General features: G+C 66.4%; 1 protein-coding gene across 20 annotated transcripts in view; it reads right to left on the bottom strand.

Annotated features, from left to right (window-relative positions):
• Positions 1–19,041, bottom strand: part of KIF1A (kinesin family member 1A) — an 89,494-nt gene that overhangs the window by 41,104 nt on the left and 29,349 nt on the right. For 8 of the 20 annotated variants that reach the window (XM_055299831.1, XM_055299832.1, XM_055299833.1 and 5 more), the window contains exons 4-18: positions 18,504–18,683; positions 18,033–18,098; positions 17,362–17,540; positions 16,739–16,850; positions 15,515–15,592; positions 15,112–15,177; positions 14,936–14,953; positions 8,923–8,998; positions 7,715–7,793; positions 6,853–6,995; positions 6,434–6,460; positions 5,092–5,303; positions 2,787–2,866; positions 2,415–2,490; positions 250–329 (exon numbers count right to left, since the gene is read on the bottom strand). In XM_055299831.1, coding sequence (XP_055155806.1) covers positions 250–329; positions 2,415–2,490; positions 2,787–2,866; positions 5,092–5,303; positions 6,434–6,460; positions 6,853–6,995; positions 7,715–7,793; positions 8,923–8,998; positions 14,936–14,953; positions 15,112–15,177; positions 15,515–15,592; positions 16,739–16,850; positions 17,362–17,540; positions 18,033–18,098; positions 18,504–18,683 — 1,472 coding nt within the window. The remainder of the gene's footprint in view (positions 1–249; positions 330–2,414; positions 2,491–2,786; positions 2,867–5,091; positions 5,304–6,433; positions 6,461–6,852; positions 6,996–7,714; positions 7,794–8,922; positions 8,999–14,935; positions 14,954–15,111; positions 15,178–15,514; positions 15,593–16,738; positions 16,851–17,361; positions 17,541–18,032; positions 18,099–18,503; positions 18,684–19,041) is intronic. The other 12 variants (XM_055299836.1, XM_055299838.1, XM_055299839.1 and 9 more) reach the window with 2 other exon arrangements.

Genomic DNA, 19,041 nt, shown 5'->3' with positions numbered 1-19,041 from the left:
GCCCACGACACCACCCACCGGCCTGTCCCCGCCCCTTCGTGGGGTTACCCAGTGGGCTCCTTGGGGAAACGCCCGGGGTGCACACAGATGAGGGATGCCCCACGCACAGCCCGGCCCAGGGGAGCCACTTGGCACAGAGTAGCCGTCGGTGTTGTCTCCAGCGACAAGCACGGGCGGAGAGCAACGTTCCAGCAGATGCCAGGCTCGGCAGCCCCTCTGCAGGGGGAGCCTACCCCCCGAGACCCCCACCTGGTGATGCCATCCTTGATGTAGTACAGGAGACACTCGGACATCAAGGGGTCCTCGTTCAGGTTGACAAGATGTGGTGTCTGAGGAAAAAGGGGGGGTCAGCTCTCCCGGGGGGGCGCAGGCGCCCAGTGCTGGCCACCCACCTGACCCCTGTCTCCTCACGCCCAGACTGCCACCAGCCCCAGGCTTGGCCTCATGGGGACTGTGTCCTCCCAGGTGGCTTCTCTGAGGACCCCAGGAGCTCAGAACCAGGGGGGCAGGCAGCTGCCAGGTGGAAGGCACCTAGTGGGTGCTGGGCTTCCAGACGGGCTGGGAGCCCAGGGTGCTGCTGGGGCTAGGGTGGGCCCTTGGATATACAGGGTGCAGGCTGGGTCCTGCAGGGTCGGGGCACCATGCTCTGGGTCCCTTCCTCCGCCCCGAAAGGGGGCTCCAGTACCCCGCTCTAACTGAGGCCCCAGTGGATCTGTGAGTCCAGAAGGATTAGGATGCTGACTGGACAGGGATCTGGCCTGGGGCTTGGAGCAGACGCTGTGAAAGTAGTCCCTGCTGGGCCGCCCGGCTCGGACCCCCTCCCGTCCATGGGCCGCCCGGCTCGGGCCCCTCTCATCCACGAGTGTGTGAAAGGTGACCACCCTATCTGAGCACTGCCCTCAGTAGCCTGGCCCCTCCCAGAGCAGCCCCCGCAGGCTTCGCCCACTGGGGCCCCAGACCCGCTTCCGAGCTCGGGAGCGCCACCCCGCACGGTGTGCCAGGCCAGGGTCCTGCAAGCTGGCGGAGGCCGGATAGCATCCTTGGCTTCCCACTGGGTACCTCAGAACGAGCAGCCTCCACGGTAAGTCCCACAGGCCCCCCACCCTGTGCAGGACTGTGAAGTCCTGGTCGTCGGACACCAGGGACAACCGTCCCCAACCAGCCCTTCTCCCGAGCACGAGAGCCGAGCTTGGCCGGCCGGGCTGAGCAGGGGCCCAGCCGGCACGTGCACTTCACCAGAGTCCCCGGAATGCCAGCCTTCCCAGGGCAGCGCCCGGACCAGGGCCGTCCAGTGTTCCTCTGCCACCGGCCCCAGCCGCCTGCCCCCGCCCCACGGCTCTGCACGGTGACCCTGGGTACCCCCCCAGGAGGGTCAGGGGCTGGAAGCCCACAAACAATCCATTCCAAATGAGAACGAAAGGCCTACGGGGGTGGGGGGGGCGTGAAGCAGCGTAGCACCCGCTCCCCAGCACAGAGCCTGCCCACAGGTCCTCCAGGCACGCCTCCTCCCCCTGCCTCCGGGCCCTGGCCCATCCTGCCCCTTGGCTCCCGGCCCGGAGTGCATGGCCCTGTCCCCAGGGAGCGGCCACCTGGCTGATGAATGCATCACAGCAGCATCTGCCCCCCTTGCCGTGGGGTCCCCAGCCGCACCGCGGGCGCTCCACATGCCTCTGGCTTCAGGTTTAGGCAACACAGAAACACTTCACCCCAAACAAAGCCAGGGTGAGAAGCCAGCCAGGGTGAAGCTGCTCTAGGGAGGGGGCAGGTGCGTCCTCACTGACCCCATGTCACAGGCAGGGCTAGGGGAGCCCCGAGCTGTGGTCAGAGCAGACTGTCACCACCTCCTTAGAGGCCTCCCAGCTTGGAACTTGGCTCCTAGGAGCTCTAAGGGTCGGGCCCTCTTGGGGTGAAGGGGGGACCTGAGTCCTAGAATTACCAGACTTCTCCCCAGGGCTCACATCACACCCCACCTGAGCTACTGAAGGGGGTGGTGCTCTGCTCCCCTTGAGGCCTGCGGCTGACAGGGCCGGGGCCAGGAGGCCAGGCCTGGGAGGGAGAAGCCGAGGCCCGGGCCGGGTCAGCCAGACCCGCTTCTGCTGAGCTCCGAGAGGGCGGCTGCCTCCCAGCCTCCTGTCAGCCCGACCCTGCCCCAGTCTGGCCTCAGCCCCGAGGGCCCCCGTCCACTCCTCAGCAGAGACACCCGCCTGGACATCCTAAGGCCCCGGGGACATCCCGCCATGAGGAGGCTGGGCCAGGTCCCCCCACAGGGAAGGTCTGGCGGTGGGCGAGCGCGGCCCCCCGTGCTGGACCCGCCCCCTCTCCTCCCAGAGGAGCCCTCGACACCCCACAAAAGGCGGTGGGCCGCCGGCCGTGTCCAGGTCAGGCCATGCCCCAGAACTGGAACCAGCACCTACCTTTTTGGGAGAAAACACCCCCAGCGTGCCGCCATCCTCCCTCATGGCCACGCCCATCTCGGCCAGCAGGGCCTCCCTGTGGGGACAGCGTCCAGGTCAGCCCAAGCCCCGAGGCCGCGGGACCAGCCTCGTCCCCACCAACCAGTCGGCCAACCAGGAGGCGGGAGGGCTCCTGCCACGCAGCCCCGGGCGGACCCCCATCGATGAAGGGCCAGTCACCTGATCAGGGATCAGGTCAACGGGGCCATGGGTGACGGGGGTGGGAATCCCTGGTGAGAGCGGATGAGCCTGTCCCACGCAAGGGCCTGGCCACCCCCAGGAGCAAGAGCCCCAGGCGGGGGCCCCGGAGTCCTCAGTTTCCCCACCGCCCACCTCTCCATCCGGATGGCTTCCGTCCGCCGCAGCTTCTCCTCCCAGGTCTCGTTGAGCTCGGCTATGATCTTCTCCGTCTCCTGGACAGCGGGACAGAGCAGAGTGAGGCTGGGGGCCTGGGGCGCGAGCAGACACGGGCCAGGCCGCCAGGCAAGGGGCAGACGCACGGCCAGGTCAGCAGGCGCCAAGGCCCCAGCTCCCGGGTCGGCCCAGGCAGCACGATGCCCGGAAGGTCAAGGTGCAGGGCTGAGGGGTTGACGTGCCCACGGACACAAGTCTCTCCTGCAGACACAGCCAGACTGCAGACGGAAGGGAAAATAAACCTGGAGGGAGAGAGGCACGCGCACAGGACACGAAGGGACATGCGGGGACACAGAGGGATGTGTGAGGACATGGAGAGACATAGGGACGCTGAGAGACATGGGGACACAGACACGGGGACACTGAGAGACACAGGGACACCAAGAGACACAGGGACACTGAGGGACACAGGGACACGGAGAGACACGGGGACACGGAGAGACACGGGGACACAGAGAGACGCGGGGACACTGAGAGACACATGGGGTCATGGAGGGACGTGCAGGGACACAGAGACATGGGGACACGGAGAGACGGGGATGCTGAGAGACATGGGGACACGGAGAGACATGGGGACACCAAGGGACACGGGGACACTGAGGGACATGGGGACACTGAGAGACATGGGGACATGGAGGGATGTGCGGGGGTTACAGAGAGACGGGGATGCCAAGAGACATGGGGAAACGGAGAGACATGGGGACACCAAGGGACATGGGGACACCGAGGGACACGAGGACACAGAGGGACACAGGGACACTGAGGGACACAGGGACACGGAGAGACATGGGGACACCAAGGGACATGGGGACACCGAGGGACACGAGGACACAGAGGGACACAGGGACACTGAGGGACACAGGGACACGGAGAGACACGGAGACACTGAAGGACATGGGGACACTGAGGGACACGGGGATACCGAGGGACACAGGGACACGGAGAGACATGAGGATGCCGAGAGACACGGGGACACAGAGACACAGGGACACTGAGAGACACGGAGACACCGAAGGACATGGGGACACTGAGGGACATGGGGACACCGCGATACTTATGGGGACATGGAAAGACGTGTGTGGACACAGAGAGACACAGAGACAGACATGGGGATGCTGAGAGACACAGGGACACAGAGAGACACCCAGGGATGCCGAGAGACTTGGGGACACCAAGAGACATGGGAACACCAAGACGCATGGGGACACAGACACACGGGGAGACTGAGAAATGTATGGGGCATGAAGAGACATGGGGACACTGAGAGACACAAGAGACAGAGAGACACGCAGGGACACCACCAAGAGACATTTGGGGATGCTGGAGACACAGGGATGCTGAGAGACGTGCAGGGGCAAGAGACACGTGGGGATGCCGAGAGACACCTGGGACACAGAGATGCCGGGACGCTGAGAGACACGGGGATACCGAGACACTCAGGACACTGAGAGACACAGGGACACTGAGAAACACACAGAGATGCCAAGAGACATGCAGGACAGTGAGAGACACGCAGGGATATGGAGAGACAGACGAGGACAGAGAGAGACAGACGAGGACACGGAGCGACAGGCAGGGATGCCGAGAGACACAGGGATGCTGAGAGACCCGTGGGACACTCAGAGACACATGGGCACCAGGGACACGCAGGACATCGAGAAATGCGGGGACACCGAGAGACACTCAGGACACTGAGAGACACAGGGACGCTGAGAGACACACGAGGGCACTAGGGACACACGGAGACACCAAGAGACACGCGGGGACAGAGAGTGGTTCTGAGGCACAGATGTCCCCCGGCCGTTCCTGGGACGCGGACGGCCGGCACTGCCCACGTCAGTGCCAGCTCCTGGCTTCCTTCCCGGCCCCGCGCCCCAGGGTCGCCCGCCCACCCCGCGCCCCACCCCGGCCTCGGTCCAGCCCCTGTCCCACCCCCTCAGCCGCCCCCGCCCCGCACAGCCCAGCCCCCCAGTCAGCCCATCACCGCGAACCCGGCGGGGGTGAGCACAGGACACCGGGAGGGGGCGCAGAAGCCCCAGGCGCCCCCGGCCGCCCACTCAGCGGGCGGGGACCCCTCGGCGCTGGCACTGGAGGGGGTACCCCGGACGCTGCGCCCGTGCACACGGCGCGAACCCCGCGCTGTCAGCGCGCCCGTCCCGGGAGGAGGGGGCTCGGCCCCGCCCCTCGGTCCAGGCCCCCCAGCAGGTGGCGTCCCCGCCTTCACCTTCAGCCTTTCGATGGCCTCCTCGCTGCCCGGGGCAAACAAGATGCGCTCGTGCAGGCTGGACACGGAGGCGGCGCGGCTGGACAGGGCCGAGAGCGAGGACGAGGGGCTCATGCCCACCAGGGCGTTGGTCACTGTGGAGAGATTGTCAGGGGCTGGACTCAGCTCCGCCCCGCCACGGTTACGGTTATTGTTCTCAAGGTCGGACACGTCTACGGGAGGAAGGGGGGGCGCAGACACACGGGAGGGAGAGAAAAGAAAGACGAGTTGGGAAAGAGCAAGAGGTGGGTGGAGAGAGGCGGAAGCAGGAGCCCCAGCAGGTGCGGCGCGGGGCCGCGCGGACAAGCACATGCAAGGCTGCCGGCCACCTCCCGGCCGGGGGACCCCGCCCCAGAGCCCCCAGCACCCGGCGCAGCAGGGCACCCCTCAAGCTCCTCTCTACCCCCCCCCCGCCCCGCCTGGGCCTGCGGCCTCCTTGCCCCCCGTGCCCGGGAGTGGCCTCCCTGTGCCCCCACCCCGCCCCTCGCCTTTGCTGTCACCGCCCTGTGGCCTTCCTGCACCCAGGGCCCTGGCACCCGTCATCCTCTCTGCGCCCGCCCTGTGCCCCCAAGGTGCGGGGACCGCGCCACACTAGCTGTCCGGCCCCACCGGGCACAGAATGGGCCCCAAGAACACCCTGGTGGACAGGAGAACAGGGGACCCCCAAGGGAGCCCCCACCCCAAAGAGCCTGCTCTGGGCCGCCCCGGGGCTCCGTGCCCCCCTAAGGCTGGGATTTGAGGCGAGGACACCCCCTGGTTAGCGGAAGGTGCCCAGACCCCCTGGCAGAAGCAGACACACAGCAGAGCAGCGGCAAACAGGACAGCACGGGGTGCCGGGGCAGAACAGGACAGAATGGGGCACCCCGCGGCCCCGGGCTCAGGGAGGCGCCACCCTGCGGGCCGAGGCCAGAGGGAGACGTGGGCTGGGGCTCTGGTGGCCTTTCTGGAGCCGGGGGCTTCGGGGTGTGGGGCCGGGAGCCGGAGGGGCAGACCCGGCCCTCCCCGCGCCCCTGCGCCCTCCCGAGCTGCCCCGGCCTCTGGGGGCACAGGGCGCTCAACGGGCCGAGCTCAGCCACTCCTAGCCCGCGAGGGCCCCTTGGCCTGATGGCCACACGGACGGGGCCGAACCGGGGGCGCGGGGCGCGACGCCTGCACATCAGGTGCCTGAGCAAGAGAGCTATAGCCCCAGCCCCCGGAAGGGGGGACGGCAGAGGGGGGCTGGGCAGGCCCCTCCCGCCGTGCTGCCCTACACCCCGCGGAGCAGGGACAGAAGCAGGAAGCGGAGAGCAAGGGGGATACACACATTTGGGTCCTCCGGGCACAGTGTTGGCTACGGGGAGGGGAGGCGTGGGGGAGGAGGAGAGACAGAGAAACAGAAGAACAGGTTTGTCTCCAGAGGGTCCGAGGCCCCCCGCTGCAGGCGGCCACCAGGCTGGGGGCGGGGGTCCTGGGCGGCCACTCAGGGACCACCGCAACCCCAGCACCCACGGCACGCCGGTGTGGCCTCCAGGGAACCGTCGCGGCCTGCCTGGGCCAGCGCCAATCCCACACCATGCAGTCCACCCAGGCCGAGGCCGGAAACCCCAGCCTCCCACCCGAGGTGGCTCGCCCGGGGACTTGGAGCAGGGCTAGGGCACGGGCGGCACGGCCGTGGGGCAGCCCGACCGGGGCCCCGAGGAGCTGCCTGCCCAGGACCCGGGACAGGCGGGCACAGACACTCACTGTCGGTGATGTCCCCGAGACCCTGGGCATACAGCAGGTCCCGCAGCCGGGTCACCTCATCCTTGAGCTCACGGATCAGCTTGTTGTTGGGGTCCTCGTTGATGACGGCGTTACAGCGGATCTGCTTGGCCCGGTCGGCGTACCTGGCGGCCAAGGGAGCGTGGGCTGTGCCCGTGCCCGGCAGGCCCAAAGGGGCCCGGGGCAGAGCCGCGGTGAAGAGGGGGGGCCCCGGGGTGTGGTACAGTGGGGGGGGGCAGGTCGCCCCACTTGGAGTCAGGAGGCCAACGGCCAGAGACCTACAGGTGGGTCAGCCAGGGCTGCCCCCCCGCTTGGGGGAACCGAGTCCCCAGGAGGAGCAGGGATGGGGTGGCACCTCTCCCCCTGGGGGGGGCCTTTGCACCTGGACCTGTGGTCCGGGGTGGGGAGAGCACGTGTGACCAGAGGGGGACCCAGGGTGACAGTGGCGAGTGTAGCCTGCACTCCTAAATGTTACGGCTTCGTGTGCATGTGTGCACGGGGACCCACACGGGGACCCCACTGCTTTTCCACTGGTGGCGTGTGACCCGGGGCGACATACGGCCTCCTGCAGGGCCAGCTCCAGGTTCCCCGGCCCGGCCGCCCAACGCACAGCCACGGGGACCGTCGGGACGCCCCCTGCCCTTTGCTCGGGAAGGATCTGGTTTGCAACCGCAGGCGTCCGGGGCCGCTGGGGTCCCTCGGGTGCCGGGAATGGACGGGGCCGTGAAGGAGACCCCTGGAGCCTCGAGGAGCCGCCCAGCTGAGGTGGCCGCACCCCCACCGCCAAGCGGCGCTCCTGACGCGGGCAGAGAGGGGACCACGCCCTCCTGGAGCCAGGCCTCACCTCAGCGTGCTCAGCGTCTCGTCGTAGTTGATGTCCGCGGGGCTCAGGGCCGCCACCATCGCCGTCCTCGAGTTCCCGCCTGCGGGAAGAAGGCCGCGTCATGCGGGCTCCTCTCTCCCCTGTCCCCTCCTACCCGCGCAGCTGGGGAGGCCGAGGCCCAGACAGGTAAACCGAGTCACGGGCCAACGTGTGCACGGGGTTCTGGCTTCCCCGCTGCAGCGGGCGCCTCGGTTATTCTCCTCGGGCCGCGTGCTTTTCTCACGTGGGGCTCTTCTCCACCAGCCAGGCCGCCCCACCAGGAAGAGGGGAGCCGCGGCGAAGCTCACGGCGTCTGCTACTTGCTTTAGAGCTTCAGCATCCAGGCCGACGCAGGATGCAACGACTTCTTTCATTTTCATCTTTCTCATTTAGAACATTTTTCTGAATATTTCGTGTCTGTGTCCTGGCCCGGGGCAGCGCGGAGCGCGGCGTCGGGTGGCGCCCTGCCCTGTGCGAGGCAGTGGACGTCCGGCTTCGGCTCCGATGCCGCCGGATCACTCGAGGGCTCAGAACGGTCAGCGGCCTGGCGGTGCTCAGGGGTGGCCCGCCGGCCTCTCCGTGACTCAGGGACGTGTGTCCCGCGGCCATGGTTCCGGGGCGCCGGCTTGGCCAGCGGGGCTCCCAGGCCGTAGCCACGAGGCCGAGGACGGCTGTGTAGGGCCCAGCTGCCTACATTCACCGGGTCAGCCCAAGACTCAGTTTACCTTCCTGGGCGTCAGCCTCCCAAGCTGTGGACACGGCCAGGGAAGACCCCCAAGGCTATTTTTGGGAGGAAAGGGGATCAGGAGTGGGACGCTTGAGTCTCCATCCCTGTGTCAGGGAGAAGGGGTGACATATGGCGTCTCCCAAAACACCCGCAAGCAGGCAGGGCTCCCCGAACCACGGGGTCCCAGCGAGGGGTGCACACTTGCTCTGGGCGTCAGGGGCGTGAAGCGGGGGCACCCACAGAGGTGTCGGGGGGGCATCCTGCTTCCCCGCACTTGCTCCCCTTAGCCCTTCGCCGGCGGCCAGCCCAGGCCTTCCGGAAGGATCCCCTGGTTTGCGTCAGCCTCGGCCCAGGACGGTGAGGGGCCCCCTGGCGGCGGAAGGCCCCTTCCCAGGAGGTGGCAGGCCGTGGGCCCGGGGCGGAAGTCGGAACCCCGGGGATCGCGGGGGCCCAGAGCCCTCACCCAGATTTTCCCGGAGGAGCCAGGTCAGCACGGAGTCTCTGTAGGGAATGAAATCGGTCTTCTTCTTTTTCTTGTTCTGTGGGGAAGAACATTCCAGGTCAACCCTGAGCCCACTGGAGGGGGGGCGGAGGGGGAGGCAAAGCACAGGGTCCCCGGAGCCAAGCGCTGCTGCAGGCAGGGCGCCGGGCCTCAGGCCTCCCCCCAAACCCCAGGGCGCTGCCCCAGGTGCCCGCGTCCAGCGCCGGAAGCCCGCTTCTGTCACACGCCCTCAGGCGCCTCCCCAGTCCTCCCGCCGTGCCCCTGGGCCACACGCCGGCCGCAGCCGCAGGCCTCCCTCCGCTCCCTCAGAAGGACCGACCTGAGCCCGACCTGAGCCCGCCGCCCCTCACGCAGGACGGTCGGGAAAGGCGCCAGCGCCCTCGGCGGCGCCCCGGCCTCTCTCCCTGCGCACGGAGGTGACCCGCCGCGGACCCTGGGGACGAGGCGTCCTCCACAGCCCCGGCCTCCCGCGGCGGCGTGTTCCTCCAGCGAGGCAAAGGCGGCTCAGGGGAGCGTGGGCTCCGCCGCCCACGGGCTGCTGCGAGCTACGGCTTGGACGGCTCGACTCGCGGGCGCAGAGGCCCTGGCCGTGCCCTCCTCTCCAGCGCCTCCTGCCTCGGGCCGCTGCTCCAAGGCCCCTGCGGACACGCGCGGCCCCGGCCCCCCCGGGCACCCCCACGCCAGGCACGAGCTCATCAGCTCATCCTTGATCCTCCGCCTCAGTTCTTTTTTTTTTCTTTTTTTAATTATTTTTTTTAATTTTTATTTATTTATGATAGTCACAGAGAGAGAGAGAGAGAGAGAGAGAGAGAGAGAGAGGCAGAGACACAGGCAGAGGGAGACGCAGGCTCCATGCACCGGGAGCCCGACGTGGGACTCGATCCCGGGTCTCCAGGACCGCGCCCCGGGCTGAAGGCAGGCGCCAAACCGCTGCGCCACCCGGGGATCCCCTCCGCCTCAGTTCAGGGGAGCTCAGGAGCCGCTCGGCGGCCTTCCCAGGGGCTGCCCGGCCTCGCGGGCCTCCCCGCAGCTCCCGGGGCGACGCCTTTGTCCTCCCCGGGACTTGGCGCGCGCACGCTGCGTTTCTACCTTGTTTCTGTTTAATTCCCGAGGCTGACTCGTGCCCGCCCCCGTCACACGCCGCGTTGCCATGGTAAAGCCCCGCGACCACGCGGCCCCTTCCGCGAGGACCAGGGCCAGCCACCTGCGGGGCCGCCGCTCTTTCCACGCCGGCAGCCCCGCGCTCGTGCTCCAGCCTCCGTCCCCTCACGCCGGGCCTCCCAGCGCTGACTTCCATTCTCCCGCCTGCCACAGGCCACCCCATCCCCCTCGGCCCCTCGTGCAGCGGCCTGAGCAACAGGTGAAGTGAGGCGGCGAGTCCCGCTGATAACCCAGCGCCGCTCCCCGCTGGGCCACAATCGGCCACGCGTGACATGAGACCGCAGACCTCCGGCCAGGCCGCCGCCGTCTCCGGCCTCTGCGTCTGTGTGCCCCAGGCCCCTGCTCCAGGCCCTGGTCCTCAAACACTTCCTCACTCAATTCCCGAAAAAGTCTTTTTTTTTTCCAAAAAAGCTTCTATCGCAACCTGCCCCGCGCCACTCGGCACAGCTCCCACGGTGCCTCACACATTACCTCACAGTCCCCCCCTCACTCCCTCACGCGCTCCCCGCAGCTCCCCGCACAGTTCCGGGCCCTCACACAATTCTGCACGATCCGTCACACGCTGCGTCCCACCCACACTTCGTGACACATTCCCTCTCCCGGTGCCTTACTTAGTTCTTCCCATAGTTGCACCTACATCCCCACACAGATCCCTCCGGAACTCCTCACGCAGTTCCACACGATCCTTTATAGCCCCCGACCCAGCCCTTCACAGTTCTTCACCCATTTCCCCAAAGAGCTTCTCACAGCTCCAACCTAGCTCCCCACCCCACGATCCCTCCCACAATTCTGTTTCTTACAGTTCCCCACAGTCCCGCTGCAGCTCCTCACACCCCACCCACAATCCCACACAGTCCTGCGGTTCCCAAAGACGTCCTCAGCTCTCCCACACGGTCCCCGCACCGCGTCGCACACTTCCGCCCACAGCCCCACATAGTTCCTCACAGTTCACGCACGTCCTCCCCAACGGTTCCTCAGTTTCTCACCCAGTTCCTCGCACTCGCCCCGCATTTCCTCACACAGATCCTTACACGATTCCACACACGGTACCGCACAACTCTACGCAGCTCCACGTACAGCTTGTCAAACGGCTCTTCTCACAGTTCCTGACATGGTTTCTCACAAAGCTCCTTTCAGGTCCTCACACCATTCTTCTCAGTTCCTGGCATAATCCGTCGCCACACCACCCCTCACAGTTCCATGCTTGCTTCTCTCTGTGGTTCCGTAAACGGTTCCGCACACAATCCTTAATTCTTTTTTTTTTAATTTTTTTTTATTTATTTATGATAATCACACAGAGAGAGAGACAGAGAGAGAGGCAGAGACACAGGCAGAGGGAGAAGCAGGCTCCATGCACCGGGAGCCCGACGTGGGATTCGATCCCGGGTCTCCAGGATCGGGCCCTGGGCCAAAGGCAGGCGCTAAACCGCTGCGCCACCCAGGGATCCCCACAATCCTTAATTCTTCACAGTTTCTCGGTTTCTTCACATGGTTATGCGCTTAGTCCCCCCACACCATTCCACGTGTGTCCTTGCACAGTGCACACGGAGCTCCTCACAATTCTTCATACGGCCTACATCTGCTTCCTTACAGTTCCTCACAGTTCTCCACAGAATTCATGTGGCGCCTTACGTAGTTTCCATCTCAGATCCTCTCGTAGTTCCTCACACAGCTCCCCACACAATTTTTCACACTTCCTCCCACAGTCCCACAAAATCCACATGTAGTTCCTCCCAATTCTTCACAGCTTCTCACAGTTCCACATGGTTTCTCATAGTTCACACCATTCCTCAGTTCCCAACAGTCCACACACACACACACACACACACACACACGCTTCTCACACAGATCCTACACAATTTTCCACACGCTTCCACCACATTCCCTCGGAGTTTCTTACAATTTTCCACACAAATCCCTGACACAGTCTGTTACACAGTTCTGCATGCATTTCCCCCCCCCCAAAAAAAAATTTCTCACAGTTCCTTAAACACATTCCTTTTTCCACTACACGGAAACTGTGCGTGTAAAACTGTCGGGAACAGTGTGAAGAACTGCACTGAGGCTGTGTGGGGAACTCGGTAAGTAACTGAGGAGAATTGTGGGAGGGACTGTGGACTGTCCCTCACAAGGTTTCCCATACGTTTGGTTCCCTCACAGCCCCTGTACTTTCCCACACACGCTTCCTCTCACGGTTCCACACGGTTTCTCATAGAGCTCATGTATATTTCCTCATAGTTCTCCACATAATTTGTCATAGTTTCTCTCACATCCTCACAGTTCTACTCAGTTCTTCAAACTTCCCCACAAAGTTTACCAGAGTTCTCCATGTAGCCCCCTAATCATTCCAGAGTTCCTCATAGCTCCCCAAAAATTTCCTTAATAGTCACTCACACAATTCCCACACAGTCCTCCCACACCGTTTCACACACTTCTTATAGTTATGCAAAGTGCCTCGTGATTCTTCACTTACAGTTCCTCACACCGTTCCTCACAATTCTTTTTTTTAATTTTTTTTAAATTTATTCATGATAGTCATGCACACAGAGAGAGAGAGAGGCAGAGACACAGGCAGAGGGAGAAGCAGGCTCCACGCACCGGGAGCCCGACGTGGGACTCGATCCCAGGACTCAGGGATCATGCCCTGGGCCAAAGGCAGGCGCCAAACCACTGTGCCACCCAGGGATCCCCAGTTCCTCACAATTCTTCACGGAAATCCTCAGAATCATGTGGTTCCTCATGTATTTTCTCAAATTGCTTCTCACAGTTCCTCACACAACTGTGTCCCAACCATTCACCTACTTCCTCTCACAATTCCACCAAGCACGACTCACGACTCACAGTTCTCACAGGTTCCCAATGGTATCTCATAATTCCTCAGTTTCTCAAAATTCCATCATAGTTCCTAAGTTCCTCACGAAGTTCCTTTCACAATCCCTCACACAGTTCTATGCTCTAGTCCACAAATTTTCTCCTACGTTTCAACAGTTCTTCGGAGGCCACAGTCATGAACAAGGCTTCTCGCAGCCCCTCAGAGTTCTCACGGTTCCTCCCAGTCCCACACTTCCCCAGTTCCCCATACAGAAGCCCCCACTTCCTACACAGTTTCACACCCAGTTCCTCACAGTCACGTACAGTTCGCCACAGTTCCCTCACATAGTTCCACACGCTTGCTCTCGAGGTTCCACACAACCTCTCACACGGTTCCCTACACGCTCCATAACACACTTCACGGATAGTTGCTTCACAGTGTTCCCAAGCAGTTCCTTTACAGGTCCCGGAAGAGTTCCTCACATTTTCCCATAGTTCTTGACACATTTCTTCATACAGCGTCTCGGTTCCTCAGTTCGTCGCACAGTTTTTCTCGTAGTTCCTCACAGTCCCCACAGGCTCCTCGGGTGAGTCCACGGTGCTCTCTCACATACGTCCCCACAGTCGCTCACGATTCCTCCCGTCCGTGCAGTCGCCAGTTTTCCACAGTCCCACACAGAGCTCCTCCAGGTTCTCATGCAGGGGCCCACCGCGTTTCACAGGCTTCCCCTCCCGTCAGTGTGGTTCCTCGCACGTCCCACACAGTTCCTCACAGCACTCGACACAACCCCAGAGCTCCTGCACGTTTCCCCGTACCAGTCCCTCGTGCTTGCCCTAAACAGCCCTCCGCTCGGCTCCTCACGGAGCGGCTCCGTCTTCCGCAGGTCCGCACACAGCTCCTCAAGGCTCCCCGCGCACACGGTTCCCTCGTACTTCCCGCACCGTTGCCCGACTGCCCACACGGTCGCGGTTCCTCACAATCCCTCACACAGCTGCCGCCTAGCTGCCGTCCGGCTGCGCGGGGCCCACGCGCCGTTCCCACACCGTGTCGTGCACTTCCTGTCACATTTCCTCAGTCTCCGCGTGCTCCGCTTCACTCTCTGCATAGTTCCTCGATCCCCTCGCAGTCCCCCGCTTAGCTCCGCACGCCATTGCCCAGCCCCTCCCGCGGCGCGCACGTTTACTCGCGCGTAAGTCTCCATCCGGTCGCACACACGTTTCGTCACATCCGAATCCTCAAACGCGGACGTGACCTCAACTCCCTACGGTCCGCGTTACCGTCCATTAGTCACCGGTGCGTCTGGCCGATTCTCACGCTCCCTCCCGAAGTCCTGTGCACAGGGTTTGGCAGCGGCCCACACGGCTCCTCAAGCTCCCTCACGGGACTCCCCCACCTGCCGCTCACCGATCCGGGTCCCTCCTCGCACAGTCCCTCGGTTTCCCGGTTCTGCCACGACGCCTCACGCTGGCCGCGGTTCCACACACACGTCCCATCCGGTTCCTCACAGAAGCAATCACGCAGCCCCTCGCAGACATCCACCCCGTCCCTACGGGCAGTCGCTCTCAGAGCCCGCGTCGCGCTGCCGCGTCCCCCCACACAGCGCCCCATCCTCGACCGCACGTCCCGCGCGTTTCCTCCTCCTCAACGCCTCACGCAAAGCGGCACTTTGCCCCTTGGGCGCCTCAGCCTGGGCTTTGCCCGCCGGCGCTCAGCCCTGCAGCGACCCGCCCTCGCGGACCGGAGCGTCCCGCGTGGGGCTCGCGCGCGGCCCTTCTTTGCCTTCGCCTGTAGGGGATTTATACCGGCTCAGGACGCTGGTGCTGCTTCCGCGGCCCGGAGCCTGCGTCGTCCGAGCACAGCCCAGCCCCGAGCGGGCTCAGGAGGGCCGCGAGGCGCCCGGGCCGAGGCGAGTGTCGCTGCCGAGGCCTTCGCGGACCGACTGCAGCCGAAGGCGCTCGGCGCTCGCGCCCGCTCCTCCCCCGGGGCCGAAGAGCCGCTTACCTTGTTGGGCCCGGAGTCCTGCAAGAGAGCAGAGGGCGTCTGAGGGGCCGAGCGGAGGCGGGCGAGGGGGTGCGGGGTGCGGGGGCCCGGCGAGCCGCGCGCCCTCCCCCAGGGCCCGGCACCTCGACAGGCAGGCGCCCCGCGGCCGCGCCCGGTTCCAGGACCAAGGGGCTCACCATCTCGGCCAGGGCGGAGATGACCTTCCCCAGCGTGGTCAAGGACTTGTTGATGTTGGCGCCCTCCTGTGCGGAGAAGGCAGTCAGGCCCTCGGCCCGCTCCCGGGAGCCCGGTGCCACCGCGCCCGCCGCCCGCGTGGGCACCGCGGGGAGGGGGGCACAGGGGCTCCGTCCTCACACCGTGCCCCGTGTGACCCGCCGCCTGTGTCCCTGTGACCCGCCCGGCGGCCGGTCCCCGTGGGGCCACGCCCTCACCCCACCCCCCCACCCCACCCCACCCCACCCCACCCGTCCTTGGCCCCCTGGTGTCGGGGCGCGGCCTCCCCCGCCCACCCTGCAGCCACCACCCGGAGGCGACCCTGAACGCCGAGGGGGGTCCGCCACGTGCCCGTCGGGGGCCCACCTTGAGACGCGTGCCCTTGGCACCCGTGGAGTCAGCCCGCTCGCTGCCCGCCAGGTCCACCAGGCTGATCTTGCTCACCTGAAACGGCAGGCGTGTCACACCGTGGGACGGGCCCCGGGCCACCGTGGGGCTCCCCCCTCCCCGAGCTCGCCCTGGCGCGCTCCCCTGAGGCACCGCACCCTCCCCGGGCCTCAGGGCCTCGGACCGCGGCCTCCCTCGCGGCATCCTCCTCGCGGCTCGTCCGCCACTGCCTTAGGTTCAAGCCCCACCCCAGGCCGCACCCCCCGCGCCCCTAAAACAGCCGGTGCGTCGTGAACCCAGTTCCTGCGCGCCGGCCGCGGCTCAGCTGCCCACGGGGACCCGGCGATTGGACGGGGCCCCCAACGCCACCGGGGCCCGGGGATGGCTGCGTACCCTCCTGCGCCATGGCCACTGCACGCAGGACGTTGCCCGGGGCCCAGGGCAGGGGGACAGTCGCGGCAGGAGGCCCCCGCTTGGTCCCCCTGGAGCCCCTGGGCCCCTGTGATCTGGGAGGACGGTCCCAGGCCGAGCCGACCACGTGCCTGGGTCTCAGGGCGGGTGACCTCCCCACGCGCTCTGCTGCCCCCAGGACGAGGCCCGGCCGGCACCTCAGGGGCATGACACAGAGACACCCGGACACCGACGGCCAGAGGCACCGGTGACACACGAGGCCCTGAGCCTGCCCCACCACCCTCCGGGAGCACCCGTGCTGCATCACTGGACACAGCCACCCCCGCGCCACTGAGGCCACTGAGGCACGTGGGAAAGGCACCCGGGCTGGGGTGGGGCGGGCGGCACAGCCCCGGCTTTGTGCTCGTGGAGGCCGGGGGCCCTCCTGCCAGCCGGCCACGGCCGCGGCCACCCCTGGGACGGCACGGCCCTCGGCCCCCGCCTCCTCGGGTCCCAGCCTCCTCGGCCAGCCTCTCGGCCCGACTCCACCAGAACTACCTGGCAGGAGGCCGACGGGGGCAAGCGCCAGGTCGCGGCGCCCCCCACTCCCAGCCCCTCCTGCACCCAGGGGTGGGGGCCAAACGCCCGGTGAAGGCCCAAGCCGGGTGGGGCGGTAGGTGCCGGCACCCGGGCTGAGGGCACGGTGCATGCCTGGCGGGCTGGCGGCTGCCTGGGCCTCCTCGCTCCCCGGGTGGGCCTGACCCCGGACCCCTGATCCCACCCAGGTGGCCCCTGTGCCGAGGCCACACCCACCTTCTCCGTGGTGATGTTGGTCTCCGCGTCGTGGCGCTTCTGGGTGAAGATGATGTTGAAGACGGCGTGGGAGCGGCTGCTGGTTTCATTCATGTTCGTGGCGGCCACGGTCCTGGGGGGACAAGGCACACGGGGTCACCGTCACCCTGCGGCGGGGCGTGAGGACGGCTGATGGTGCTGGCCCAGGTCGTGGACGTCGGTGCCCCAGCTGTCTACCATGTGGTAACCGTGCACCTGCGGCAGCACGCGCAGGGCCCTCACCCTCCCGGGGCCCTGGGTGGCGGGAAGGGGGGCAGCTGCCGTGACCCCCCCAGGGCCCACCCCCACGGCTGACCCTCCCCAGGTGCCCTGCCTGGGCCTGTCCACAGGGCTACTCGTCCTCGGAGGCGGCACGGCTGGGCCTCCGACCGAGCCCACAGGGAAGGTCCCCGGGAGCCACCAGAGACGCCCCTGGTACCCCCAGGGCACAACGACCCCTAGAGGAGCCGCCCCCGCCTAAGCGACAGTGCTCCGCTAGACAGGGCGGGGTGCTCGAGGCCCCTCCCCGGCTGGCACCTCCCCAGGTTGGGAGGCTCACACAGCCCCGGGGGAACCGGGAGGCCGCCGAGCCAGTGGGCACGCACCTGGCCTTGTTCCCTGAGTCCATGAGGTCCTGGATGTCATTGTAGGAGGTGACGGCCAGCTTGGAGAGGTCCTCCACGTAGGGCCCCAGCAGCGGATGCTCTCGCACGCGCAGGTTCCCTTTGTTCTTGGGGTTCAGGAGGTCACGGACTCGCTCACAGTAAATCTCCATGTAGCTGACCTGCAGGGCAGAGGCACCATCAGGGACCTGAGGTGGGGCGAGGGGCCACCATCGGGGGGGATGGGGCTGTCAGGGACGCGGGTGCGGACCATGCGGGCGAAGGGAGTGCGGGGCCACCAGTCGGGGGGGCAACGGGGCCGACAGTGGGGACCTGGGGTGGGGCAAGGGGCCACCGTCAGGGGGGGCAGGCCGACAGCAGGGACCTGGGGCAGGGGCGAGGCTGGGGAAGGCGCGCAGGAACCCCCCAGCCTGTGTGATTGTGCGAGGTGGGTGCCAGCCCGTGTCCTGCCGGCCCTGCCCCCTGCACAGCCAGCCCAGCCCAGTGCATGCGGACGCCCCGGGGCCCCCTCTGCCCACAAGCATCGCTGTCCACGTCTGGGTGGGCCCCCCCACTACCCCCTCCCCCTCCCCCCTCCCCCCACCCCCCACTCCCCTCCCTCCCCCCCTCCCCCCCTCCCCCCAACCTCCCCTTGCCGTCCGGGCCCCACCTACCTCTACAGAGTAGGACATGTTGTCATTGGTCGTGTCATTGATACGGGAAAACAGGTCCTCGCAGAGCTGCAGGGCCAAGGACACCGCATTGGACGATGGGGCTGCTCCTGGGGCCCTGCTCCCGGGGTGCTGCGGGCAGCCTGAGCTGGGGCTGGACGCCCTCCCCGGGCCCCCGTGGCTCCCCAACAGTCCCTCTCAAAGGCACTGAGAAGGCCTGCAGCCGAGAGCAGCTGTCTGCTGTCAAGTCACGGAGGTCCCCCCCCAGACGACAGCTGGTCCTTCCCTCCCCGCTCTGGGCCGCCCTTGTGTGCGAGGTGGGGGGGGGTGTCAGGCTGGGTGAGGGGGTCCCAGCAGCATCCCAGGCACGTGTCTCCACCCGCGGTGACGACGGCGGGCATCTCTCCCTGCCCAGGAACCCCCCGCAGGGCTCCTGCCCCCCCCGCGGGGCCCCGCCCCGGGCGCCGGCCGTGCCTGCGGGATGATGCCCTGCTGGTCCTTCTCCTGCTTGCCCATCATGGTGTAGGACTTGCCGGCCCCGGTCTGCCCGTAGGCGAAGATGCACACGTTGTAGCCCTCGAAGGCGTGCTGCAGCATCTCCTCGCCGATGTCGCGGTACACCTGCTTCTGCGACGCGTAGTTGATGTCCTCGGGCTGGAAGACGACGCGGCTGCAGGAGGCTGGGCGCGCCCGGGCTGGGCACGAGCACGCTCCCCGCAGGGGGGTCCCAGCCCCGCCGGCTCGGGGGCACGGGGCAAGTCAGCACGGGGACCGCACGTGCCAGGGCGCAGAGGCGGCAGCGTGAGACCCCGCGCTCGAGCCACGGCGTCGGTGGTGGGGGGCAGCCGGAAGCGCGGGCCGGTAGGCGGGGCTGGAGGCACCCGGAGCCCCGGGACAGGCGACCAGGCCACGCGGGTGACCTCCGAGCACAGGGTTATTTTGGGCCCCAGGCGTTTCCCGACGACGCACGTCCCCGCTCAGGGTGACCCGGCTGTCACACACGAGGGGACGC

The sequence above is a fragment of the Nyctereutes procyonoides genome, unplaced genomic scaffold (assembly GCF_905146905.1).
Source record: "Nyctereutes procyonoides isolate TBG_1078 unplaced genomic scaffold, NYPRO_anot_genome, whole genome shotgun sequence".
Lineage (NCBI taxonomy): Eukaryota > Metazoa > Chordata > Mammalia > Carnivora > Canidae > Nyctereutes > Nyctereutes procyonoides.
The sequence above is the reverse complement of the archived record's forward strand: the minus strand, read 5'-3'. Positions and strand labels throughout refer to the sequence as shown.